General features: G+C 42.3%; 1 protein-coding gene across 8 annotated transcripts in view; it reads left to right on the forward strand.

Annotated features, from left to right (window-relative positions):
• GJC1 (gap junction protein gamma 1) overlaps positions 1 to 18,113 on the forward strand; it is a 37,226-nt gene extending 19,113 nt beyond the window's left edge. For 3 of the 8 annotated variants that reach the window (XM_081218573.1, XM_081218567.1, XM_081218570.1), the window contains exons 2-3: positions 11,108 to 11,183; positions 12,100 to 18,113. In XM_081218573.1, the coding sequence (XP_081074699.1) occupies positions 12,120 to 13,310 (1,191 nt within the window). In that variant the 5' untranslated portion in view covers positions 11,108 to 11,183; positions 12,100 to 12,119 and the 3' untranslated portion in view covers positions 13,311 to 18,113. Of the gene's footprint in view, positions 1 to 127; positions 352 to 1,156; positions 1,493 to 5,333; positions 5,473 to 10,984; positions 11,008 to 11,107; positions 11,184 to 12,080 lie in introns of those variants that run through there. The other 5 variants (XM_081218571.1, XM_081218569.1, XM_081218572.1 and 2 more) reach the window with 5 other exon arrangements.
• The last annotated feature ends 8,792 nt before the right edge of the window (positions 18,114 to 26,905 follow it).

The raw sequence follows: 26,905 nt of genomic DNA on the forward strand, positions 1-26,905 counted from the left end.
GAATTGGGTAAGTAGGACCTAGGAATCAGCATTTTGGACATGTACTCTGGATAATTCTGATGAAGGTGGTCTGTGGACCACATTTGAGGCACATTTACTCATCATTACTTACATGCTTTAATTTCAGGTTCCGTGGTGTGCTAAGGCCCTCCGCAAACTGGTCTTTGACTTCCCCGTTCAGCCTTCTCTACAGCCACTTCCCAAACATCCTCCATCATGTTCCAGTCTAAGAGCCTTCTTGTGCAACTTTTCACTCACACCATTTTCTCCATCTGCCTTGCCTCTACTTCCCACCCCAGCTCTGCCTGGTGAAACCATACCCATTCTTCAGAGACCCACTTGTCTTCTGCAGTAAGCTTATACTTTTTTTTTTTTCTGGCTTCATTGAGGTATAATTGACAGCTTATACTTCTTAGTTTGTAGGAATTGTCTCTTTTCCTTCTCTGAGTATTTTCACATTTTGTACTTCTATACCATTCCTTGTATTCTGCCCTGAAATGATTGTATTAGTGAACATATTTTATATTTTCTACCTCCTATAAATTCATTTAGATCTTCTGTTAAATATAACACACATTTATTGAGTTATTTTTGTATCCTGAGGGCTCAGAGAATTTTTAAAAACATGGACTTTCCCCTCAAGGAACTCATATTCCAGCAGAAGAAACTGATACTACTAACCTACTACTACTAGATTAAGATACTACTACTAGATTAATCTAGATACTACTAGATTAAGTCCTGATATTTGTGGAATGAAAAATTATTATGGACTTTCTGAGGAGATTAAGTGACGAGGTCAAGAAAACTTGAAGTGACCTTTGAGCTAGAACCTAAAGGATAAAAATGTTTCCAAGTAGGAAATTGTGGAAAGACCATATAAAGCAGAGGAAAATCAATAAGCAGAGATTCAAATTTATTAAATCACTCAGTTAATAGTTGTTCTAAGTGCTAGGGATACAAGAACAAAGTCCTTGTTTAAATTCTATTGGGGTGACAGATAATGAACAAATTAACAAATGAAAAGTGTTTTAGGTAGTGTCGAGTGCTCTGAAGGAAAAAGGCAGGGTGGTAAGGGTGTAGAGAGTGATGGAAGAATGTTCTGGTAGGAAAGTGGTCAGGGAGGTCCTCACCACAGGAGGTGACATCTGAAGAGAAGCATAAATTGAAGTGAGGGAGTAAACTGTGAGGATGTCCAAGGGAAGTGGGTTTAATGGAGGAAAACAACAAATGCATGTGTGAAAATGTATAGTGTAAGCTGATGAAAAATGTACAGGTGGTATTTAAATTTGGGGTTAAACAAATTAAGCTGAACTTTTTTTTTTTTTTTTTTAATTTGGCCGTGCAGCGCAGCTTGCAGGATCCTAGCTCCCCGACCGGGGACTGAACCTGCACCCTTGGCAGTGAAAGCGCCGAGTCCTAACCACTGGACCTCCAAGGAATTCATTACCAAGATGATCTTTTTATAAAACATTTAATTTCTGAAAAATATGTAAGTTTTTTTTAACTTTAAAAAGTTTGCAAAAGGATTTCTTTAAAATCTCAAGCAGACTTTATTCTGTAGGACATGGAATGCTTTTAGCGGTGTTTTCTTTAAAAAGGCAACTTATTCATTTGGTTAAAAAAAATTAAGACAATGTAAAAAGATATTAATATAATCAGGGACTTCCCTGGTGGTCCATTGGTTAAGTCTTGTGCTCCCAGTGCAGGGGGCCCAGGTTCGGTGCCTGGTCAGGGAACTAGATCCCGAGTGCCACAACTAAGACCTGGCACAGCCAGATAAATTAATTAAGTAGATGTATAATCAAAGTCTTGATCCTACCCCATCCTCCTTAGTCTCCTCCCCCACTTTTATTAGTTTTTTTAAAAAAAATGTATCCTTGTGTTTCTTTATAGAAATATGAGCAAAAACACAGATTGGTATTTTTTTCTCCTTATGTAAAAGGCATATACATATATACACTTCCTTGCTGTTTTCACTAATTAAATGTTTTGAATATCTTTTTAAATTAATTTTTGGCTGCGTTGGGTCTTCGTTGCTGTGCGCGGGCTTTCTCTAGTTGTGGCGAGGGGGGCTACTCTTTGTTGCGGTGCATGGGCTTCTCATTGCAGTGGCTTCTCTGGTTGCGGAGCACGGGCTCTAGGTGTGCGGGTTTCAGTAGTTGTGGCGCGCAGGCTCAGCAGTTGTGGCGCACAGGCTTCGTTGCTTTGCGGCATGTGGGATCTTCCCGGACCAGGGCTCAAACCCGTGTCCTCTGCATTGGCAGGCAGATTCTTAACCACTGCGCCACCAGGGAAGCCCTTGAATATCTTTCTATACAAGGAGAGCATTCCTCATTATTTTTTACAGCCACGTGGTATTCTGTTGTGTAAATAGACCATAGTGCATTTAACCATTGCCTTGACAGTGGACATTTGAGTTATATAAAAACAGTGTTATAGTTTGATCATTCCCAAAAGTGAGATTACTGGGTCAGAGGATATAGATACATTTGTAATTTTGTTAGATATTATCAAATTGCCACCAGAGGTTGTACCACTCCCATCAGTGATATGTGAGAATGTCTGTTTTTCCATAGCCTCTCCAACTTTTGGATTTTTGCCAACGTCATAGGAGAAGAATTGTATCTTAGAGTAGTTTATTATTTTTTTAGAGTAGTTTATTATTGAGATATAATTTACATGTGCTAAAATTTGTCCTTTTAAAGTGTACAGTTCAGTGGTTTTAGTATACTCACAAGGTTGTGTAACCACCACCACTGTCTAATTCCAAACATTTTCATTATCCCCAAAAGATACCCAGTATCCATTAACAGTCACAGTCCATTTCCCATAGCCCCTGACAACCATTAATCTGTCTCTACTGATTTGCCTATTCTGGACATTTCATATAAATGGAATCATACAATAGGTGGCTTTTGTGTCTGACTTCTTTCACTTAGCATTATGTTTTCAAGGTTCATCCACGTTGTGCATTTTTTTAAAGGGGAATTTGTGTTTTTCTTTCTGTAGAATGTATGTTTTGAACTCTTTATATATTAGAAATTAGCTCTTTGCTTATAAAAGAGTTACTGAAACCTTTTTCCCCAGTTCATTGCTTTTCTTTTTCTTTTTTAAAAATTTTTATTTTTTGCTGTGTTGGGTCTTCATTGCTGTGCATGGGCTGTCTCTAGTTGCAGCGAGTGGGGGCTACTCTTCCTTGCGGAGCACAGTCTATAGGCACACAGGCTTCAGTAGTTGTGGCTTGCGGGCTCAGTAGTTCTGGCTCGCGGGCTTAGTTTCTCTGTGGCATGTGGGATCTTCCTGGACCAGGGATTGAACCTGTGTCCCCTGCATTGGCAGGCAGATTCTTAACCACTGTGCCACCAGGGAAGTTCCCATTGTTTTTCAGTATTGCTTAGGTTGTTTTTTCTTTTTTTCTTTTTTTTTTTTTGTGGTACGCGGGCCTCTCACTGTTGTGGCCTCTCCCGTTGCGGAGCACAGGCTCCGGACGCGCAGGCCCAGCGGCCACGGCTCACGGGCCCAGCCGCTCCGCGGCATGTGGGATCCTCCCAGACCGGGGCACGAACCCGTATCCCCTGCATCGGCAGGCGGACTCTCAACCACCGCGCCACCAGGGAGGCCCTGTTTTTTCTTTTAACCATGGAGACACTTTTTATTTTTTGTACTCAGATTCATCTTTTCTTCTCATGTCCAGAGTTATAACAGATATCAACTGTGTTTTATTCTAATACTTTAAAAGTCCATCTTTGCCCCACTGGTTTGAGGAGCCACCTCCATTAGTGGTTTTTTAGCAAAGGAGTAACACAGATCCATTTTAGAGAGAGAATTCTAGTAGAGATGCAGGAAACAGGCTGAAGAGGGAGAAAGTAGTGGGTATTTGTTTATAACCTTTCAGGGTTTTGGTGGGGTTTTTTTTTTACATTTTTGTTTTTCTTCTAGGATTTTTTAATGCATAAATTTTATTCATTTTCCAAAATTGGGATAATTCTATTCCGTATCCTATATTTTTCAGTTAATACATCAGGAGCATTTTTCTAAATGTTTGAATTAATTTATTGAACAGATATTTATTGAGAACCTACTACCATTTGTCAGGCTGTGGGGTTTTAGATATTGGGGATAAAAGAACAAAATCGTGCCTTCAGGGAGCTTATATTCTATAAACAATAAAATTGGAAAATAAAAATTATGTGAGGGTTAAGTGCTATAAAGAAAATTAAAGGGGCTAGAGAATGACAGATGTTATTTTAGGAAAGTGGCCTGAGGAAAGTCGTTTAGGAGATGACTTTTTTTTTTTTGCTGTACACGGGCCTCTCACTGTTGTGGCCTCTCCCGTTGCGGAGCACAGGCTCCGGACGCGCAGGCTCAGCGGCCATGGCTCACGGGCCCAGCCGCTCCGTGGCATGTGGGATCTTCCCAGACCGGGGCACGAACCCGTGTTCCCTGCATCGGCAGGCGGACTCTCAACCACTGCGCCACCAGGGAAGCCCTGTGGATATATTTTGAAGATAGAACTGACAGGATTTGCTGATATAGTTTGCCTATGGAGTGAGAAAAAGGAGTGAGGTTGCCTTGAAGGTTTTGGCCTAAAAAACTGCATGAATGGCGAAACTACTTACTGAGTTTGGGAAAACTGCAGACAGAGTAAGAGTAGCTCTTTGGAGGATGGGAGGACTGGTTTGGGTTATGTTAAATTTCAGATGCCTATTAGACATCCAAGAGAAGATGTAGAGAAGCAGTTGAATTTCAAGTCTGAAATTTCAGGGAGATGTTGGAGCAAAGTGGGACGTCATTTCCAGCTTGGATCCTGGTGGAAGAACCAGCAAAGAGCACTGAAAAGGATGGGCTGATAAGATTGGACAAAAATCAGGATATGTATTTAGAAGTTTGGAAAAGGAAAAGTAAGACAGAAGTAGAAACTGAAAAATAATAGCCATGAGAGTTTGATATCAGGCTGGCCAGTCCCTCATTGCCTGCCACCCACAGCTCATCCATAGGCAACCACTGACGTGCTTTATGTCATTATAGATTAGTTGGCATTTTCTAGAATTTTATATAAATGTAATCATACAGTGTGTGCCTTTTTTTTTTTTGCCTGACTTCTTTCATTTGGTCTAATTATTTTGAGATTCATCCATGCTGTGCATATCAATAGTTTATTGCTGACTAGTATACCACTGTATTTGAGTGTACCACAATTTGTTTACTTACTCATCAACCTGCTGATGGGCATTTGTGTTGTTTCCAGGTTTTGGCTATTACAGATAAAATTGTTGTGAACATTTATGTGCAAGTCATTTTATAGACATACGGTTTTACTTCTTGCCTAGGAGCAGAATGGCTGGATCATATAGTTGGTATATGTTTAACTTCTAAGAAACTGCCAGACTATTTTCCAAAGTGATTATACTATTTTACATTCCTACTTGTATGAGAGTACCAGTTTCTTCGCATCCTCACCAACACTAGGTATGGTCATTCTTTTTTCTTTTCTTTTCTTTTTTAAAATTAATTAATTAATTTTTGGCTGCATTGGGTCCTCGTTGCTGCGCGCGGGCTTTCTCTAGTTGTGGCGAGCAGGGGCTACTCTTCGTTGTGGTGCGGTGGCTTCTCTTGTTGCAGGGCACGGGCTCTAGGCGCGCGGGCTTCAGTAGTTGTGGCTCGTGGGCTCTAGAGCGCAGGCTCAGTAGTTGTGGCACACGGGCTTAGTTGCTCTGTGGCATGTGGGGTCTTTCCCAACCAGGGCTCGAACCCATATCCCCTGCATTGGCAGGCAGATTCTTAACCACTGCGCCACCAGGGAAGTCCCTCTGTGTGCTTTTTTAGTGGTTCTTTTAGGTATTACACTGTACATACATAATGTATTGCCATCATTGGTGTCACATTTTATAGATTTCAGTGAAGTACAGACACCTCCCTTTATATCCCTTTACCCTCCCTGCTGCATTTATACCAGGGTTCACTGCTTCATGAGGCTGCTTATTCCATTTTTGGACAGGCTGATGCAGTGGGAATCTAGGAGGAAAGAAATAGAGAGAGAGAGAAGAGATTGCAGTGAAAAATGTAAGGCAAGTCCGATAGGAATGCATTTATTCATTTGTTTGTCAAATGTTTATTTAGCACTTAAAATGGCCAATCAGGGACTTCTCTGGTGGCACAGTGGTTAAGAATCCCCCTGCCAATGCAGGGGACTCGGGTTCAAGCCCTGGTCCGAGAAGATCCCACCTGCTGTGGAGCAACTAAGCCCGTGAGCCACAACTACTGAGCCCACGTGCCACAACTACTGAAGCCCGTGCGCCTAGAGCCCGTGCTCCGCAACAAGAGAAGCCACCGCAATGAGAAGCCCGCACACACAATGAAGAGTAGCCCCGGCTCACGGCAACTAGAGAAAGCCTGCATGCAGCAATGAAGACCCAACGCAGCCAAAAATAAATAAATAAGGTAATTAGTTTTTTTAAAAATGGCCAGTCATCGGGCTAGATGCTAGGGAAGCAGAGATAAAAGATGTGTCTAACATCTAGGGGCTCCCAGTACAGTTGAGGTGATATAACACAAAAAGTTGCAGCAACACTGGTAGTAATGGTAATAATGGTGCTTGCCTTGAGACCAGGCACAGCTCTGAGCACTTCGTATGTATACCACCTTTGTATCTACCCTTTAACAAGCATTTTCACCCTGAACGAAATTTACCACCTTCTCCTGTCACTGTTCTCAATGCCCAAAGAAGTTATCCTTCTTAGTGAAAAAAAAACATTTTTGTTGAAGATACCATTTTTCTAGTTTATTCTTCCCTTCTAACTGCCGAGAAACAACCTTAGAGTTCTTTTTGGGTTTTATGTTTTGTTGTTGTTTGTTTTGGGGGGTTTTGTTTTGTTTTAACTTTCAATTCATTCTATGTGTAAGATCTTAAACCCTGAAATTTCCCCCTTTGATTTTTTTTTTTCCAATTTCTTTTGGCAGCAGAACTATCCCCCCACCTTTGATCTTTGTGAGTTTATTGTTTAGTTTAATTCTGATTCCAAAGATTGGGGTGAGGTGCCCTCCTCTGTATTCACATGGGGCCTGTACATAGTTCCACCTCATCTGGAGTGTAATTCTTTACTAGTAGTTAAAAGCTGAGACTGGAGCAAGACTGGCTGACTTTAGATTCTAGCTTCACCTCTTAATAACTGGATGATCTCGGGCAAATTTTATAAACGTTCTGGACCTCATTTCTTCATCTTTAAAATAGATCTAATCATATAATCCACCTCCAGAGATAATCCAAATAATGAGCTTTTATATTTAATCTTCAAAGATCCTGAGTTTTAGACATGCAGTAAACTTTGACTTGATCCTGTTAGGATGTAGCTGATAGAAAACTCTTCAAATATAAATAATTTGGGGCTTCCCTGGTGGCGCAGTGGTTGAGAATCTGCCTGCCAATGCAGGGGACACGGGTTCGAGCCCTGGTCTGGGAAGAGCCCACATGCCGCGGAGCAATTAGCCCCGTGAGCCACAATTACTGAGCCTGCGTGTCTGGAGCCTGTGCTCCGCAATAAGAGAAGCCACGATAGTGAGAGGCCCGCGCACCACGATGAAGACTGGCCCCCACTTGCCACAACTAGAGAAAGCCCTCGCACAGAAACGAAGACCCAACACAGCCATAAATAAATAAATAAATAAATAAATAATTTTAAAATATGTATATAAATAATTTGGGAGGGGATTACTTAATTTATTACCGTGTTGATACCAAGTATTTTTTTAAATTCTATTTTCTAGTGTAAGACAAGGTAGATTTGAAAGTTATTTGGAAAACAGACTAAAAATAGCACATTTGATTTCTGTCCAGTAAATGTTATAAAAGCAAACATGATTTTCTTCAGTATGTGTTGGGGGGTGGAGAGAGAATTGAGAATCCTTTTGAGTTATGAGCTACCATGAATTTTGCAAATTCTTTATGTAAAAAGCCATCCTAGGAAGAATAACTTTTCCACCTTTTAATTTATTCAAGAAATTGGTGTGACTATATAAAATACTAAAATTTTAAGGAAAACAATAAACTGAGGTATTTATATTATGTCAAATGATTGATGTCTGTACTGTATTAAGAATACATTCTGCAGATAAATGGGCAAAAGGATAGAAATAGTTCACAAAGAAGGAGGAATATAGGGGAAGGGTATCCTGCTGTATTAAAAACATACAAATTGACATAATTTTGAAATACCATTTTACACCTAGCAAAGTAGCATAACAGACAGTGCTGATGAGGTTGAGGTAAAATTGTACTCATTCATTGCCAGGCATTGTAAACTGCTAAGACCTTTTTAGAAAGTCAAATGACAGTACAGAGCAAAAACCACGCAGACTTATATTTCTTGTGTCCTGATAATAGCACTTCCTAGAATTTGTCTATAGATAAATATTCAAGAAGACGTTAAGTGTCAAAATACATTTAAATCAGTTGGCTTTCCTCATTGGCAAAAAATATTTAGGTGTTTGGCATCCCCCCACCTCTCAACACCACTCATCACATGCTCCCATATTTTCCATTCATAAATAGAGTATGGAAATGATTTTTACTTTTTAACGAGAGCTGTTCACAGGTTAATTGCATGCTCTCACTCCCTACTCTAACCAAGTCTGCTGAAACAGGGAAGTCAGAGAAGACTGTGTTCTGATTCTTAGGCTTCTGGTAGGAGAGCGAAAAAATGTTTCTGAGAAAAGGGAATTTTAGTGGAGCAAGAACACAGCAAGACCACACTTGGCAGTGACACATTTTTGCTTAGAAATGTCAATTCCAGAACCCACCATTCTACTCATTGAGTTTTTTCTCCTCTCTCACACCCTCCCTCCCTCTTCCCCTTTCCACCCCACCCCCCAAATTGGAGGAGTCTACTCTGATACTTAAGCCTTTCTCTTAATGCTTACAAGGAGAAGAAAGGGATTTGGAAAGGGAAGAGTATCAAAGAAAAACCTACTGACAGCTCAGTAGATCCACAGTGGGGATGCTGCCATTTGATTAGGAAGCCCATGGTTATTTTAGAAAGAAAATCACCCGTCACCCATTTTATGAGATGCTGAAGCTACATTACTTTACACATCATTTATACTCAAGGTTTGGGTATAGGGTGCTATGGCACTTATAAGTGCCCACGGAAAACCAGGCTCTAAGGGTTCATCATTGTCTAGGCCTACAGCTTAACCAGTATGCAATGTGTATTTCTGGATGTGTTTAAGTGGCTGCTTTATAACTTATAAGCTTTGAAGGGTTTGTCACTAATTCCCCCCCCCGCCAAAAAAAAGATTATTGTATGAGATGCTGAACTGTTGAGAAATTATTTCATAGCAATAATTATTAAAAAGCGGGCTTCCCTGGTGGCACAGTGGTTGAGAATCTGCCTGCTAATGCAGGGGACACGGGTTCGAGCCCTGGTCTGGGAGGATCCCACGTGCCGCAGAGCGACTGGGCCCGTGAGCCACAACTACTGAGCCTGCGCGTCTGGAGCCTGTGCCCCGCAACAAGAGAGGCCGCCATAGTGAGAGGCCCACGCACCGCGATGAAGAGTGGCCCCCACTTGCCACAACTAGAGAAAGCCCTTGCACAGAAAGGAAGATGCAACACAGCAAAAATAAATAATAAATTAATTAATAAACTCCTACCCACAACATCTTCTAAAAAAAAATTATTAAAAAGGTACCCATTTGTTTTCGGTATGGATGGCAGTGTAGAGGATGAGCTTCCTAACTAATTAACAATTTCACTTTCATGATTTTTGGCTTATTGGAACAAATAGAATTTCAGGCTTTAAGGGAAATGCTTTAGGTATGGCGTTTGGGGAAAATGTGAATCTGGACTTGTGGATGTGAATCATTATGGAGTTCTGTGTTGGAAATCTGGCTTACATCACCATTTAAAGACTGCATATTACTTCTTGTGTTGTGGTTTTATAACTTGTGTATGTAGTGAGAGAAGTGGTGAGCTCAGTTGGACATCAGGGCTGGAAATGAGTTGTACTTGAAGTCCTATGGTGAGATCTTTGTGTGGTTGGATTCTGTATGTGAATCTTCATACTTGCATGTTATGCAGATGCCTGAACTTTTTTTCTTCTTCACTGACCTTTTGGGAATTGTTCTGGGTTTTTTTCATGTATCTTTTTTTTTTTTTTTTTTTTGTGGTACGTGGGCCCCTCTCTGTTGTGGCCTCTCCTGTTTTGGAGCACAGGCTCCGGACGCGCAGGCTCAGCGGCCATAGCTCACGGGCCCAGACGCTCCGCAGCATGTGGGATCTTCCCGGACTGGGCACGAACCCGCGTCCCCTGCATCAGCAGGCGGACTCTCAACCACTGCGCCACCAGGGAAGCCCTCATGTATCTTTTTTATTAAGTTATTTTGAACACATAATAACTTGGAACACTCAGGGATTGTTTTACATTCATTTATTAAATTAAATGTTAGTAAGTGTGGATGATTCTTGGCCATAGCTATTCCATAGTTTGCAGAAATTGATAATGAGCAATAATTTGTCCTATATATATATATATATTTTTTTTTTTTAAATCACAATACAGATGCAGGTGTTTAACTTCTGTGAGCAGTTGAGTCTGTAAATCAACTTCTGTGGATATGGGTGTCCCAGTGACTGAGAGCCAGCTGTTGGGTGTTTTAACTAAACAGCTTGCTCCTAGTTGGCTGCTCAAATCCCATTGAGAGAGCTATTGGCTGCTCCAGAGAATAGAACAGGAATAGAGCACACAGGGTGAAGATTTTTTCAAGGCCTTTAGTGACCCAGTTTAAATTTGGTGAGATTTTCTACTTTGGCTTTTTCCTATAGGTGCCAGAGTTCATCTGCTTCAGATTTTCACCAATGACTCATCTTCCTGTCATATTTTCTTAGACTACAGTGACCTAAGACTCTTTGAGTCACTGTTACATAGTTTCTCCTACCACGTGTAGGAGGAGAGAACAGTGATATTCAAACTCAAGCCTGTTTCCATCTCATGCTGATTGATTCCTATGGTACATAGAAAACCGTTTCTCCCTGAAAATGGCATTCTAGTGATTTATTGTTTTCTGTGGGAGGAAACTTAGGACCTTCTCTTTTCTTTTTCCCTTCCAGAGGGAATCTGGAAAACTTGTAAGCAAAACATCATTTCTCTAAGAAAATTTTGGATAACAGAAATTCTGGATAACAGGTAAAAAGTATATTTAAATTTCTTTGGTGATGCTGATAATCAACTATTATCTGCAGAAGTAAACCAAGAGAGGGAAGATAGAAGAGAAAAGCTATGTGTCAGGGGTTGTATTAGGGATTTTACATACATTATCCCATTTGATGGTTTTTACCTGGATTCTAGACATAGATCTAAGAATCTCAGAATAAAACTATCCTTCAGAATGCTGTTTTAAGTGGATTTGTCTATTGATTGGATTTTTAATGTCCTCACAATTCAATCTACAGGCATTTTTAAACTTCTACGATAAACAAAATACAGAAATATAATACAGAATGCTAGAATCTCTGTGATGCAGCCTAGCTCAGGAGTGTCTTCCTTGTTTCTTTCTGTCTTTTATTTTAGTTCTTGAACTTTGCCAGTTATTTGCAGCTGTACTATCTCCTTAATTCTTTTTTAATACTTTGTCACCAGGTCCAAAATTTAACTTTCCTGATAAGGTACCTCTTCATAATGGAGTCCATCCAGCCCAGGTGTCCCCATTATGTTCTCAGTGGCAGTCTTACTGTGACCGAATAGCTATACTTCTGTGCTATTTTCTTATCTATATTCCACAGAGTTCGAAGGTCTTATGAAATAATACTGTATGTAAAAAATCCAGTATACTTTGAGAAATATATCTCAAATGATAGCTATAATTTTACCTTTTAAGCTAAGGAAGACACAAAAACTAATCAGACTTCCTAGAACCCTGTAGGCCCAAACCAGTGCTCTTAGACTGAGGTGAACGGTCCTACCTGATGGTAATGTAGAGTGAGATGCTAGTTATTCTAACAGTCATTCTAGTATGAGCCTTGAAGATAAATTTCAACATCAATTTAAAAATTAAGATTTTAATATTTGCTGATTTTCCTTTAGTATTTTTCATTTTTATCAGGGCGAACCAGTTCAGTCACCATGAGTTGGAGCTTCCTCACTCGCCTGCTAGAGGAGATCCACAACCACTCCACGTTTGTGGGGAAGATCTGGCTTACTGTACTGATCGTCTTCCGGATTGTCCTTACAGCTGTAGGAGGAGAGTCCATCTATTACGACGAGCAAAGCAAATTTGTGTGCAACACAGAGCAGCCAGGCTGTGAGAACGTCTGCTATGATGCCTTTGCACCCCTCTCCCACGTGCGCTTCTGGGTGTTCCAGATCATCCTGGTGGCCACCCCCTCAGTGATGTACCTGGGCTATGCCATTCATAAGATTGCCAAAATGGAGCACGGTGAAGCAGACAAGAAGGCCACTCGGAGCAAACCCTATGCAATGCGTTGGAAACAACACCGGGCTCTGGAAGAAACAGAAGAGGACCATGAAGAGGATCCCATGATGTATCCAGAAATGGAATTAGAAAGTGAAAAAGAAAATAAAGATCAGAACCAATCTAAACCTAAGCATGATGGCCGACACCGGATTCGGGAGGATGGGCTCATGAAAATCTATGTGCTGCAGTTGCTGGCAAGGACCGTGTTTGAGGTGGGTTTTCTGATAGGGCAGTACTTTCTTTATGGCTTCCAAGTCCACCCCTTTTATGTGTGCAGCAGACTTCCTTGCCCTCATAAGATAGACTGCTTTATTTCTAGACCCACTGAAAAGACCATCTTTCTTCTGATAATGTATGGTGTTACAGGCCTCTGCCTGTTGCTTAACGTTTGGGAGATGCTTCATTTAGGATTTGGGACAATTCGAGACTCACTGAACAGTAAAAGGAGGGAACTGGAAGATCCGGGTGCTTATAATTATCCTTTCACTTGGAACACACCATCTGCTCCCCCTGGCTATAACATTGCCGTCAAACCAGATCAAATCCAGTACACCGAACTGTCCAACGCTAAGATTGCCTACAAGCAAAACAAGGCCAACATCGCCCAGGAACAACAGTATGGCAGCCATGAGGACAACCTCCCAGCTGACCTGGAGACTCTGCAGAGGGAAATCAAAATGGCTCAGGAACGCCTGGATCTGGCGATCCAGGCCTACAATCACCAAAACAACCCCCATGGTCCCCGGGGAAAAAAAGCCAAAGTGGGGTCCAAGGCTGGGTCCAACAAAAGCAGCGCTAGTAGCAAATCGGGGGACGGGAAGACCTCCGTCTGGATTTAATCTTGGCTGGGCTTAGAACTTGTGCTTTTCATAGTTCGTGGTAAGCAGCGGCTCACTGAATAATGACTTCCATTGAGTAAACACTTGGCTCTGGTTAGTTTCAGGGATGCTGTTGGCTCATGATCCAAGCTCAGGGGACTCTGAAGGTGGGGCTGGGACAAAGGGGAAAGAACGGGAAACACAGTGTTCCTGGACACATGTTCCAGCAATAATACAGTTGCAGAACTTTACATTTGTGTCTTCCAGACCCGGAAGAGAACAGATATATTTAAATCATTCTTGTTGAACAGTTTTTGTATGTACAGTATTATGGTACTTCTTTTTTTTTTTTTTTTTTTTTTAGTATGAGAACTTTTTTTTGTATTTGTATATTGGACCACTGTAGTTATACTTTTATATTAAAGGGGAAATAATCCTTAAGGTAATGCCTATTAGGCTAGTGTTTATTACTTTGTTCAGCAAATTCTACCCTGGATTTAAAGTTTTAATAGATGCTACATACCTAATAAAAGTGCCTCTCGTGTTGCAGGGAAGATTTCAGATATGTAAGCAGCAGGAGGAGGGTGAATCAGTTCTCCGTCTTGGAAAGAGTCCATAGTAGAGGGAGGTTGAGATCTCTCTTTGACTTGAGAAGTCTTTGAATCTCATTCATGTGTCCAGAGTTGTATCCAGTCTTTGAAAACCTATTTGTGTTTTCAAAGAAGATAAAGTGATTCACTGCAGAAGTCCTTTAAATATCAAGCCTTGCCAGTATATGCTTTGATGGTGTGTATATAATGTCAGTTCTTTCAAAAGGCTGATGCACAAAGGTGTCCTCATCCAGTAGCAGTGTGGAGACCCTGGCTAGAATTGTTCTAAGATTCCTCTGTCACAAAACAAAGGCACACCTGGAAAGTAAGCCCTGATAAGATGTTTAGTTGTGGACCTGTTTGATTTGCCTTAAATCTGTATCCAAAAACCTGCCTCTCTGGTTTCTTAAGAAGCCAGTGATGGATTTTTTTTTTAATATGGTAACAGTAAAAATACGAAAATTCCCTTCTAGGCTAAAAATTAATCAAAGCTACCTTAAACTGCATATGACAGAAGGCCTAAATTCAAATTCCTTATTTTTTATAATTCACCATGGAACTTTTATAATTTACATATTTCTGCCAATGTAGGTTTCTGCCTGGAAGGCCAGTCAGACCTGGGATTCTATCTGTAAATAGACCAAAAGAGAATTTCAGTATTTATTTGCTATAGGCATATCTATTTGTTAATGACAGGCATTAATGTTCACATAACACTCGTAATTTGCAGTAGTATTTTATTGCCATTTTCAACCTTCTCTTATGTTGGAGAACTTTGCTCTCCTGTCATGTTCACATCATTTGTCTTACAGTTTATGAGCCTTCTGAGTAAGAGCTTTGGTAAAGATTTAAAGGAAGCGGTGTTTGCTTCACCAGGGAGCATTTCATTTTGGGCATCCCACTCTCTTCTAACAGAAAGTTATTGCAAGCCACCCCCAACTTTGAAATTCCAAGAGTGCTATTTTTTTGATTTAATTTTTAAATGTCAGTTCTCTCTTCTTAGAACAGCGTCCTGTATGCAGTTCTTTTTTTCTTTGTTGTTCTCCATTGCATTTCTCCCCCACCTCCACCCCCGGCAAAAGACACTCAGTTGAAAACTTAAGCTTATCTTCTAACCATGCATTTACCTTTATTTTGCTTTTTTTAGTCTGTAAATTTTAGCCTAGAGAAGTTCTTCAGGATCTCTATAAACACTTAGCAAAAGGTAAACTCCAGTGAGACTGAAGGGGAAATTTCAGAAAATGATTTATACATGTATGTATCCTTGATAATTAATAGACCTGCACAGTTTCCTTGAAACCAAGTGTTTAATAAGGAATTTTAAATAATTATTCTAAAACAAGGGAAGATTTTAAATACTTCAGGCCAGCTAAGATAAAGAACTACCAATAATTCTTATGTCAGTAGAACTTCATGTATATTTCTTATTTGAAGGACAGAAAAATACACATACATTCACATCCATCTATTCAGAGCCTGAAGGAGAACAGAGTGGCTTTGCCAGTGGAAGGGTTGGGGATCTGAGTGAGAGAGAGGGAAGGAGTCAAGCAGAAATGCCAGGCAGACATTTGGCACCAGAAGCATCCACTTAGTTTCTACAAACAGGGCCCCTGGTGTTTCATCTGGGCTTGTTCTGATGAGAATGTTATCTTTTGTGTCTGGATAATTCTTCAACTTCCTCAAGTACATAGAAAGATATTCTGGGTCACTTCACATGTGTTAAAGTCTATTTTTATTCTCTCACTAAGGTTCTAATTATGACATAGATTTCCCCACTCTCACTGCTTTCTTAATCCATTTCTTTCAGCCTCTGAACATACGAGTTTGCCAAGGCCATTCTCCCCTAACAACCTGTCATGGACCTACATTAAGACGGCCCTATCGCTGTCTAGCTTATTAACCCATTAATTGGGTCTACATTGAGTCTATGAAAATATTGTTCCAGTTACTGTTCTGGAACTTGCAGGTATTTGTATAAAACACCTGTCAGCAGGGTTTTTTTTTTTTTTTCCCCTATATCATTCCTTTGAATTGCTGTATAAGACATGCTCTGTCGTATGACATTTGCTTCCCTAAATAGAAGTTGAGTGCTTAGTCCTTCACAGACTACAATCAGGATATGGTCAACAACATGCTATATTCCTTAACATACAGTTGGATTTATTCAGGTGTGGTGTGTCCTTTGTTCATCTTTGTTAGAGTCTGTTATTCAGAAGAGATTTGTAAGACAAATAGGCTTTTCCTCTTAGTTCAAATTTGAGGGAAGAATGGTATAACATTCTCCCCTAAGGAAATGTCTCTGTTCATTTTGTGGCTTCCTCTTTGCTTTTGGCCTTAGTTTCGCCTGTTTCTATATTTGTTCATTTAAAACCACAAGCGTGTTACTTCATTGAAGTCAGTTTGGGGATTTTCCTTGACTGACGTCTATAGACTTTTGATAAAAAGGGACTTTGCCATCTAAAATGGTTCTCACAGGTTAGGGCTCCCACATACCTGTCTTTTAGAAGGACACCTATATCTTTAAAAAGAAAAATGTCATCATTAGGTACCTTAACTGTCATTTCTTCATGGTCTGAGACTAGGCATTTCACTTTACTTTTCCAAGTTCCAGGAGCCACTTGCCTCTCAGAAGTGTTATGAAGTAGTTAGAAAAAGCGTCTGGTAAAAAGTATTAAAAAACCAACTATTATTATTGGTCATTTGTCTGACCTTGGAGCTTCAAAAAAAAAATAGGTGAAAGAACTATGTGATGTAGTAAGAAGTCCTTCCGTGCTCTTTGTCACAGGAATCAGTGGTTGTTTAAAACACTTAACTTGCTCTAAGCAGTTTATACCAAGAATGGACTTAAATGTTATTCCTATTAGTCATACCTAGGCTTTACCCGTTACGCTTGTAAATGTCTAGGCTTTACGTTTTCTGTCTCATTTAAGAGACAGTACACTGCTAAAAATAATACCTGTAGTTTAGGATAAATTTTTGGCCAGCCAGTTTTTTATAAAAGGCAAGTGTGTTATACTTGAACCTACTTCACAGATGCCTTTTCATGAAGGAAAGGTCTTTCCCAACTGTGAAGAAAAGTACCTGAAGTCAGAGATACACAACTGCTGGGCATTTTGATTGGAAGGTTCCAGTTGTTAGATTAATTTTATCTTTATAAAATCAGGTAATTTCACGAAGAGTCTTACCACCTGAAAATAAAGCCCCTGCACCTATACAGTGCAGAGTTTGGAAATAAAATTTCAACTCACCTGTATATCGTAAACCTGTAGTAATCCACAGTTACCATCAAGGTTAGAATCATTAGGTTGACTTGCATACTTGTCACTCATTCTGGCCACATATCATGGAGAGTTTAAAAGATTTTATTTGTTGTCCCTAATGTGCAGTTGTGTTGTTTTTGTTGTATTTAATAATGATGCTAAATGAGTTTGGTTCATGCACATTCCATGTTAATAATCATACTTTTTTTTTGTGTGTGGTACGCGGGCCTCTCACTGCTGTGGCCTCTCCCGTTGCGGAGCACAGGCTCCGGACACTTAGGCTCAGCGTCCATGGCTCACGGGCCCAGCCGCTCCGCGGCATGCGGGATCTTCCTGGACCGGGGCATGAACCCGCATCCCCTGCATCGGCAGGCGGACTCTCAACCACTGCACCACCAGGGAAGCCCAATAATCATACTTTTGAAAGAAGCAATCCATGTATTCCAAAATTCAGGAGTCCAAACAAAAGAAAGCCCTACTCCCGTGCAAAATCTCTACAGAAATAAAAGAAGTAAGAGTTCTGCATTTCAGGGTTGGCTTGCTGAACCAGCAAAGACATTTGGCTGTATGATTCCCAGATTGGAAGTGTTTTTCTTTTTTGTACTCTCAATTGTGTTCTCTTCGATAAATCTCTTACAGAAGTCTCTACCTCAGGCACTAAGTGTTAGATATGATTAGCATATTGATACCAAAAAACTTAGCTAGGACTTCCAACTTTTTAAGATAATTTAAATGTAACATTCAACTGTTAACCAGCAGTTTAATGTCACGTGATGTGCGGTTTGGATATTATGTGAACAGCTAAGGAGTGACCCATCCTAGTGCCAAAGATCACTCGTTGCTAATTTTGTTCTGTACAGTTGATGTAAAATTTTATGGTGGGGACAGACTCTGCTGAGGGCCTTGTCTCTAGGAAGATTTTTTTGTCAGTTCCAGATGTTTTTGTCAGTTCCAAATACAGTTTAGAAGATTCATTTGTGGTCTGTGCATCTTTTTCCAAACGTGAAAACTCAACTGCCAGGAAATGTCATATTGAGGATTTTTACCCCATTCTTTGTGTCAAATAGTGCCCAAGAGCTTAATGGTTTACACAGAAAACCTGATATGAAAATCTCTTCCCATACATTCACCTGTAAGTTGATCTCAGTGGAAATACATGAGCAGGAAATTTTCCAAGTAGAGGTTTGGGCTCAAAAGATGCCCTTTTTCATAGCTGGGTTAGAACTCCTCTGGGATGGCTGTGGCTAAAAGGATTTGGCGTGTTTGTGGCATCACAATCTGGGAGGCGTAGGTGGCCTTAAGGGTGGAGGCTAAGGTCCAAGCACAGAAACCGGGAAGATACCCGCTCTCTGGCTCCCTTTGGTTCTCGAGGCCTGGAGAAGAGAAGTGCCTTCTGAGAAAGATGCTCCTCACAGACTAGACCAGTCTTGGTGTGACTAATCCACTTTGTGAGAATAGAGGATGTGGGAGAGGGCTGAGGAGAGGGTAGCATTTATTCCAACAATGCCCTCTGTTACCCCAGACACAGAATAGCTGACTGAGTGACAGAATAGGTCATGCGTCAAGCCCACCCTCAGCGGCACAGATTGTAAACTGGTCAGCCAACCATATTTGGTAATAAACTTGTGAGCCGTTTGAAAGCTGCTGGAGCTGTTAAGTCACTGCTAGTTTGGAAAGTGGATTCTTTGGCAGATTTGCCATCAGAACAGATATTAGTACCTGGAAAAGGTGTTGCATCAAAGTTCAAGTCTGTTTTCTTTGCTACATAGAGATTAAAACAATATTTCTAAGGTTTTAAGGGCTTATACCAATCTTTTTTTTTTTTTTTTTTTTTGCCGCACGCGGGCCTCTCCCTGCTGTGGCCTCTCCCGTTGTGGAGCACAGGCTCCGGACGCACAGGCTCAGCAGCCATGGCTCACGGGCCCAGCCGCTCCGTGGCACGTGGGATCCTCCCGGACCGGGGCACGAACCCGTGTCCCCTGTATCGGCAGGCGGACTCTCAACCTCTGTGCCACCAGGGAAGCCCGGGCCTATACCAATCTTAACATGTAATACTTTTAGGGTTTGCCTCCTTTAGTTATTTCGAGTTGGAAGCATGTTACACAGGGGCATAAGGGATAGGGGGGTTGAGGCGGAGCTGAGAACAGAATCCAGGTCTGCACATTGATTGCCCAGTGGCTTAATCCAGCATCCTATGTTCTTCTAGCAAAGTGCAGAAGCGGATATTAGTGGGGCTCTCACTGTGGCAGGGGGTGGATCCAGCTGGGTGGACCTTGCTGTTTACAGCATTTTTTCCAAATGTGACCCTTGGACCACCTATGAAGAAGTAACAGGCAATTCCTATTAAGATGTTGGTTCCTTGGACCCATCTGAGGCCTATAATAAGAACTAATAAGTTCTCCAGGTGATTTTTTAAAAAAATCTTTTATTAAGGTGTAATTTACATGATGTAAAATTCACGCTTTTTAGTGTATAGTTACAAATGGCATGCATTGAGCAACTACCACCGGAAGGTACAGAATAGTGACTTCACCCAAAAATTCTCTCTAGGTAATTCTTATGTATATGAAGGTTTGAGAACCACTTAGGAAAAAAATAAAAACGTGAAATGTGGGCCAGAATAAAAGTGAGAGGGGGATTGTTTTGAATGATCTCTGTTCAAGGAGGTTTAAGCCTGACATAGCACATGAATGTCATCTCATGTGCCGGCTCAGATTGATGGCTGTCTGGAGTGGAGGAGGACTGCAGGTGATCCAGACACTCATCTGGAATCAGTGGGACAGTCCATAAGTGATTTAGGGGAGGGGCGGGGGCCGCTGGGAAAAATGCTGTCTCCAACTAGATGTTTAAACAGGTTTTTTTTATTGGAGTATAGTTGACTTAAAATGTGTTTCTGCTGTACAGCAAAGCGAATCAGTTATACATTCACATACATCCACTCTTTTAGATTCTTTTCCCATATAGGTCATTACAGAGTATTGAGAAGAGTTCCTTGTGCTATACACTAGGTTCTTATTAGTTATCTATTTTATATATAGTAGTGTGTGTATGTCAATTCCAATCTCCCAATTTATCCCTCCCCCGCCAAGCATAAATTTTCAAAACATCCTCCAATATGCACTCAGGACATCCGGCTTATGACTATGACTAGACCAAGAACCATCCCACCTTGTATATGAACGAGTTGGTGTCTTTACTTCAGAGTTTCTCCACCCTACATTTTATAACATCTTTGTGGAAGTTAGAAATAGGAAGTGACTCAGGGTTGGAAAACAAAAGGAAATAGATGATGACATGGTAACAAGCATCCGCTGTCAGTTGGTTTTCTCTCCTGCCCTCTCAATCCTGAGGAAATGGCACAGCATTTCCTTGCCCTGCCCTTGACATGCTATGCCTACTTTAAACGAGATTCAGGGATTGTGAAAGAAAACCTATGGAAGCCCACTGCTACTGCCTCAAGGAGAAGCTGACCGGATTCCCTCTTTACCCTCGGCCGAACCTCCCACAAGTATCCTTGTCTGCTGTGCTCTGCGGGGCCATCACAGGGTATGGGCTGGCTGACAGCCTTAAACTCCAGGCAAGGCAGAACCAAGCAACTGTTCATAACCGATTTCGGTGCATAGCCAGTGACCTGAATGGGACCTGACCATGGGGAAAAATGATACAGAACTAGATAGCTTTTTTCAATTTTATTTTTAGTTTGTATAGTCAGTCTCGTGAAAGTGAAATTTTATCTTTGCTCTGGAAACATTGAAAAACACTGACAGGGAGCTCCTTCAGCCTGGCCCATTTTCCTGAAAGCGTGTTGCAGCTGTGGCTTCTGCCCAGCAGGCAGAGACTGATGTTCGATCCGGTGCCCAGGTGCTGTTGAGAGCAATGACAGGCCTCAACTTCTGACTGCAGAGTGGTCTGCACAAGGATTTGGGCTCCTTAAGACACTTTTAATGCCAAAAGCCCTGGAAACAGAGTGAGTGCGAATTGTCAGTGGATTGTTTACTTCACATTCAGATGGGGAAGTGATCACAGACAAAGGAGCTACAGCTTTTTTTATATATATATAAATTTATTTATTGTTGGCTGCGTTGGGTCTTTGTTGCTGCGCACGGGCTTTCTCTAGTTGCGGTGAGCAGGGGCTACTCTTCATTGTGGTGCGCAGGCTTCTCATTGCGGTGGCTTCTCTTGTGGAGCGCGGGCTCAGTAGTTTTGGCGCACGGGCTTAGTTGCTCCGCGGCATGTGGGATCTTCCCGGACCAGGGCTCAAATCCGTGTCCCCTGCATTGGCAGGCGGATTCTTAACCACTGCGCCACCAGGGAAGCCTGAGCTACAGCTTTTGAACCATTTGTGATTATAGACCAGCTTGTGATTATGGTGTTTAGTTCCGGTGGTCTGCTTTGGGGGGCTTGTTGACCCAGAAGACACATAGTGTGGGGTAGGAACTGCTTTTCCTTTATCTTAATTGACCCTAGGCAGTGAGCAGCCGCTCAAGCCAGCTCTTTGAGTTGTCGGCTATGATCCCGGGAAATAGCTAGAAGAAGGAAGAGAAGGGACTTCCCTGGGTCCAGTGGTTAAGAATCCGCCTTCCAGTGCAGGGGACATGCATTTGATCAGGGAACTAAGATCCCACATGCCGCAGGGCAACTAAGCCCGTGTGCCACAACAACTGAGCCTGCGCTCTAGAGCCTGCGAGCCACAACTACTGAGCCCACGTGCCACAACTACTGAAGCCCACGTGCCTAGAGCCCGTGCTCTGCAACAAGAGAAGCCACCACGATGAGAAGCCCACGCACCACAACGAAGAGTAGCCCCCACTCACCGCAACTGGAGAAAGCCCGCGCATAGCAACAAAGACCCAACGCAGCCAAAAATAAATACATTTATATATTTTTTTAAGAAGTAATATACATGCACATGTCTTAAAAATTCAAAGTACCAAAATGTGTTAAGTGGCTGAAGAGTAAATATCCCTTTCCCAATAGTTTTTCTCCCCAAGTGTAAATGCTGGTCTGTTTTTGTGAGTTCTGCACAGGTTTCTCCTGTGCATATATCAGTCTACGTATGAGGTGTCATCCTATAGACACCTCCATGTCTTATTTTTTCACTTCCTACGTCTTGGAGCACTTTTCACACCAGCATTTGTAGACCTACTTTGCTGGATGCCTTCAGTTTTATACTTTATGCTCCTAGCAACCCTCAACACCGTGTTCTCAAGAGAACAGGAGAGAGAGCTTCCCAGAAGTGAATTTGCAAATGCTTACCAAAAGAGAAGACCATGCAGGTGCTTGATGGGGGGTCTTCAGCTGTCTCTCCAAGCGTAATTTCGTAATTTCTAGTGTCTTCGTATAATACATCCTCTGAACAAGGATTGACATGTAGTTTTGGCTCTTTCCTAAAAACTAAAAGCTATTATTAAATTTAGCCCCCATAACTTTCTCAGATTTAACATCTACAGATTTAGGCCAAATCATGGTAGGATGAAGGCCAGTAAATATGCATTTCTGATGTGGTCTGATCAGAGCACAGTTACTGCTTCTGTAGAAGTGAGGTTTCCTCATCAAGGATGGTAATGGGCCCGCTGCTCTGGCTCTATTGGTCGCGACACACTGGAGTATTCTCTATTTCTGGGCAACGTGCTTTAGGAGGAACATGGGTAGGTTGGGGCATGTCCAGAGGAGAATAACAGGACAGGGCAAGACCTGGGTCCCTGGCCCGTGAAGGGCACTTAAGGAATCCGAAAGGGTCTTTAGCTTGAGGGAGAGAAGACTTGCACTGGGGAAGTAGGAGCAGTCTTCGCAGTTAAAGGACTCGCCTAGGAATTCCGTGGTGGTCCAGTGGTTAGGACTCTGGGATTCCACTGCAGGGGACACCAGATCGATCCCTGGTCAGGGAACTAAGATCCCGCATGCAGCGGGACGAAAGAAAAAAAAAAAAGGACAGTCCTAGGAAGATAAGAGGACACTAGTAAGGAGGAATGGGAGGCAGAATGTGGTTACAATTTAAGTTTTCTGATAAAGAATCTCTAGGGTTTTGAGGTGGTGTGTTTCCCATCATTGTAATTCACACAAAGGCTAAACTGGGGGTTTTGCAGCAGGAATCAAGCGGGAAGTTGGACAGATACTTTCTCAAGTCCCTCTCATTTCCCGATTCTGCAGTTCTGCCTGAATAAACAAGATTTTAGTCTCCATCCCCCTTTCAACCACACTGATTATTAGGATTTTTTTCTTTTATTCTTTCCCCTGAAGCTCCTGGAGAGGCTGGGCAAGTATTTTAGTAAGTAAACACTATAAATCTTTGAAGTTTATGAATTACTCAGAAAAGGGAAGAACCCATGGAGGCCCTTTGAAGCTAGTGGCCGGCTCTTGTGTTGGAGCAGCAGGCCTGTTCTACCTCATAGCTCCACTGTCTCCGCTCTGGGCCATGGCAACTGCACAGGGTGTCATGTATTAGCGTCCTCCCCAACAAGGATGTTAGGTAGCCCCACATAAGAAAAAACTCTGCAGAAGTTGCAAAAAGATGGAAAACGAGACTCCCTGAGTGCCTTTACAGAGTTGTAGAAAATAGGACCTTTACATCAAAGTTAAGAGGGTCAGATGAACGTTACGAGCAACATAGTGGGTTCAAGGGGGCGTGTCCTCTAAGGCTGGGTTTCCTTATCTGTCAAGTGGGGCTAAGGCTGGCGAGTGTGAGCATCACCTGAGATGCTGGCGCCAGTGCCTGGCCCACAGTAAGCCCTTACTAACTAGGGGCTGTGAGTTCTAAGGCTTCATACATGAGGGTACTTGGTGGGACGAATGGTGTTTCCACCAATAAACCTGGAAAGGCTCAGAGGAAATATGGTTGAGGGAGAGGGTGTGGGATTGGGAATATAATCCCAATTCTTTTTTACAGTAACAAGTCAGTTATTCTTTCTGTTGTGCATTGGGAAAGAAATTTCCAGAGTGAACACCTGCTGTGGGGTATGTCTCAAATGAAACTGTTTTGCTTCCACACCCCAAAGATCATTCACATTCCAGATTAAACCCCAGTTCAACACGACAGGGGCTTCCCTGGTGGGCCAATGGTTAAGACTCCACTGTGTGGCCGAGGAAAACAAACAGAAAAACAAAAAACAGGACAGTTGTGAGCCAGTCTGGATTTTCAGGTCTAGTTGTATGTTTCCTATTTTTTTTCCCTAGCCCAGTCCACAACCATCCAATCCAGTCCATTTTAGTCTTTGGAGGCACTGCTTTTTTTTAACTTGACAAGCATTAAGTACCATGAATATTGCAGGCACCAGATTACATGCTGGGAATATGATACTGTGAAAGGCAGGCTCTGCCCACCCGTCATGGAGCTGATGCTGTCTGGAGGGGTGGGAAGCATGCGTGGACAGGCTAGTGTGATGGAGTGTGCTGAGTGCTCTGATCTAGGAAGGAGAACAAGTGTTCCAAGAACATGTGGGGGAGACACCCAACCCAGGTGTCTTTCTGGAGCAAGCCACATCCACTGAGACCTAAATGATGAATAGGAGTTAGCTGGATAAAACGAGGGTCACGTCATAAATGGGGAGAAGCTCCTGAAAAACTTCAAGAAACTGAAAGAGATTCCCAGGGTTGGAGTCTAGGGGGAAGGTGGACCTGAAGTGAGCTGGAAAGGCAGGTAGGGAACAGGCAGGTGAGCCAGAGCTCCGCGTTGAGGAGCGACTGGAGAGGGCATGGCTGGAGGAGTGGAGCTGGCCGTTGCCAGGATCCGGATGATGGGATAGGGAAGGAGATGGATTTGGAGTTGACAACCTCCAGTGTTTGCTCCAAGGACTGGATGATTGATGAGGAAATGTGATGGTAGGAGCAGCCAATTCTATCAAGAAGTGTGGCTGTGGTGCCACAACTACTGAAGCCCGTGTGCCTAGAGCCCATGCTCCACAAGAGAAGCCATCACAATGAGAAGCCTGCGCACTGCAACAGGCCTGCGTGCAGCAATGAAGACCCAACACAGCCAAAAATAAATAAATAAATACATAAATTTATTTTTTTAAAAAAAGTGTGGCTGTGAAGATTCAGGGCTGGTAGCCAGGGGTGTTCTGGTGGTGGTGGTTTTGTTTTTAAAGATGGAAAGGTCTTGAGTTTGGAAAGAAGTAGAAGATATCGGGAGAGGTTTAGTAAATGACAGAATGGGGACTTCCCTGGTGGTCCAGTGGGTAGGACTCTGCGCTCCCAATGCAGGGGGCCCAGGTTCGATCCCTGGTCGGAGAACTAGATCCCACATGCACGCCGCAACTAAGAGTTCACGTGCCACAACTAAGACCCAGTGCAGCCTAAATAAATAAATAAATAAAACTTTTAAAAAATTTAAAAATTAAAAAATTAATGGCAGAATGATGTCCTGAGAAGGTAGGAGGGGTTGCGGTTCAAGGTAAAGAGGGATTGACCTTTGGGGGGAAGGACTCAAGAGCACTGGTAAGAATGCAAGTGGGTCCCTGGCAGGGCTTAAGAGTGGGGTTTCAGTTTGAGCGTGAAGTAGGAGGTGAGTGGTTATCTGGGTGAGAAGGGGTGGGATGGGGTGAGTTTGTCGGGAGCAAAGGAGGTGGGATTAAATGACGGGGAGAGGAAAGAGCATCAACCAGGCAAATGCAGGTGTGCCTGTGCCGCTGCTGTGAGCACCCAGCTGAGGTGGGAGACTACTGTGTTTTTCTCGGTTTTGTTTTTTTAAATTTTACTTATTTCTTTAATTGAAGTATAGTTGATTTACAATGTTGTGTTAATTTCTGCTGTACAGCAAAGTGATTCAATTATACATATATGTATTCTCTTTTTTTATTCTTTTCCATTATGGTTTATCATAGGATACTGAATACAGTTCTGTGTGCTATACAGGAGAACCTTATTGCTTATCCATTCCATACATAATAGCTTACGTCTGCTAACCCCAATCTCCCACTCCATTGCTTCCCCAATCCCCTCCCCCTTGGCAACCACAAGTCTGTTCTCTATGTCCGTGAGTCTGTTTCTGTTTCGTACATAGGTTCATTTGTGTCGTATTTTAGATTTCACATATAAGTGATGTCATATGGTATTTGTCTTTCTTTCTGACTTACTTCACTTAGTATGATGATCTCTAGTTGCATCCATGTTGCTGCAAATGGCATTATTTTATTCTTTTTCATGGCTGAGTAGTATTCCATTGTATATATGTACCACATCTTCTTTATCCATTCATCTGTCGATGGACATTTAGGTTGTTTCGAGACAACGGTTTTGTAATGGTGTCAACCTGGGCAAGCCTGGGAGTCTCTCTCCCCCTAAGATCAGCCCTGCTTCCCACCACCCTACCCCTGTGCCCTCAACCACACCTCAACCTGGGAATGACCCCCAGAGAAGTGACAATCATCTCATGACAAAACAGAGTTTTCTGGGACAAACTTCATATGGTCTGTCATCAGTGGAGACGCTGGAACACATTCCTGCGGTGGCCTCTGGGGTGATGGCGGCCCCTTACTTTCAGCAGCTGCCAGGATCAGGCTTAACCTGGAGGAAGTTACAGGGGTCAGGCTGAAGAAAGGCAGAGCGTGAGTTTATTTTTAAACCCAAGTGGGCACTCCAGCTGCCAGGGAGGAGCAGATAGCTCTTGGGGAGAATAGAGGTTGGCAGTTGGTCAGACACTTGTCAGGAAGCATGTAGGCTGCCAAGTGGGCAGGGGTTCAAGTGGCTGAAGGCCAGGACTGTGCCTGAGGGGCCGGGGTGGGGAACTGCAGGGAACAGCAGGGAACACTTCGGAGCCCAAGATGGCAGT

The sequence above is a fragment of the Mesoplodon bidens genome (assembly GCF_964165515.1).
Source record: "Mesoplodon bidens genome assembly, chromosome: 19".
In the NCBI taxonomy this organism is placed as follows: Eukaryota; Metazoa; Chordata; class Mammalia; order Artiodactyla; family Ziphiidae; genus Mesoplodon; species Mesoplodon bidens.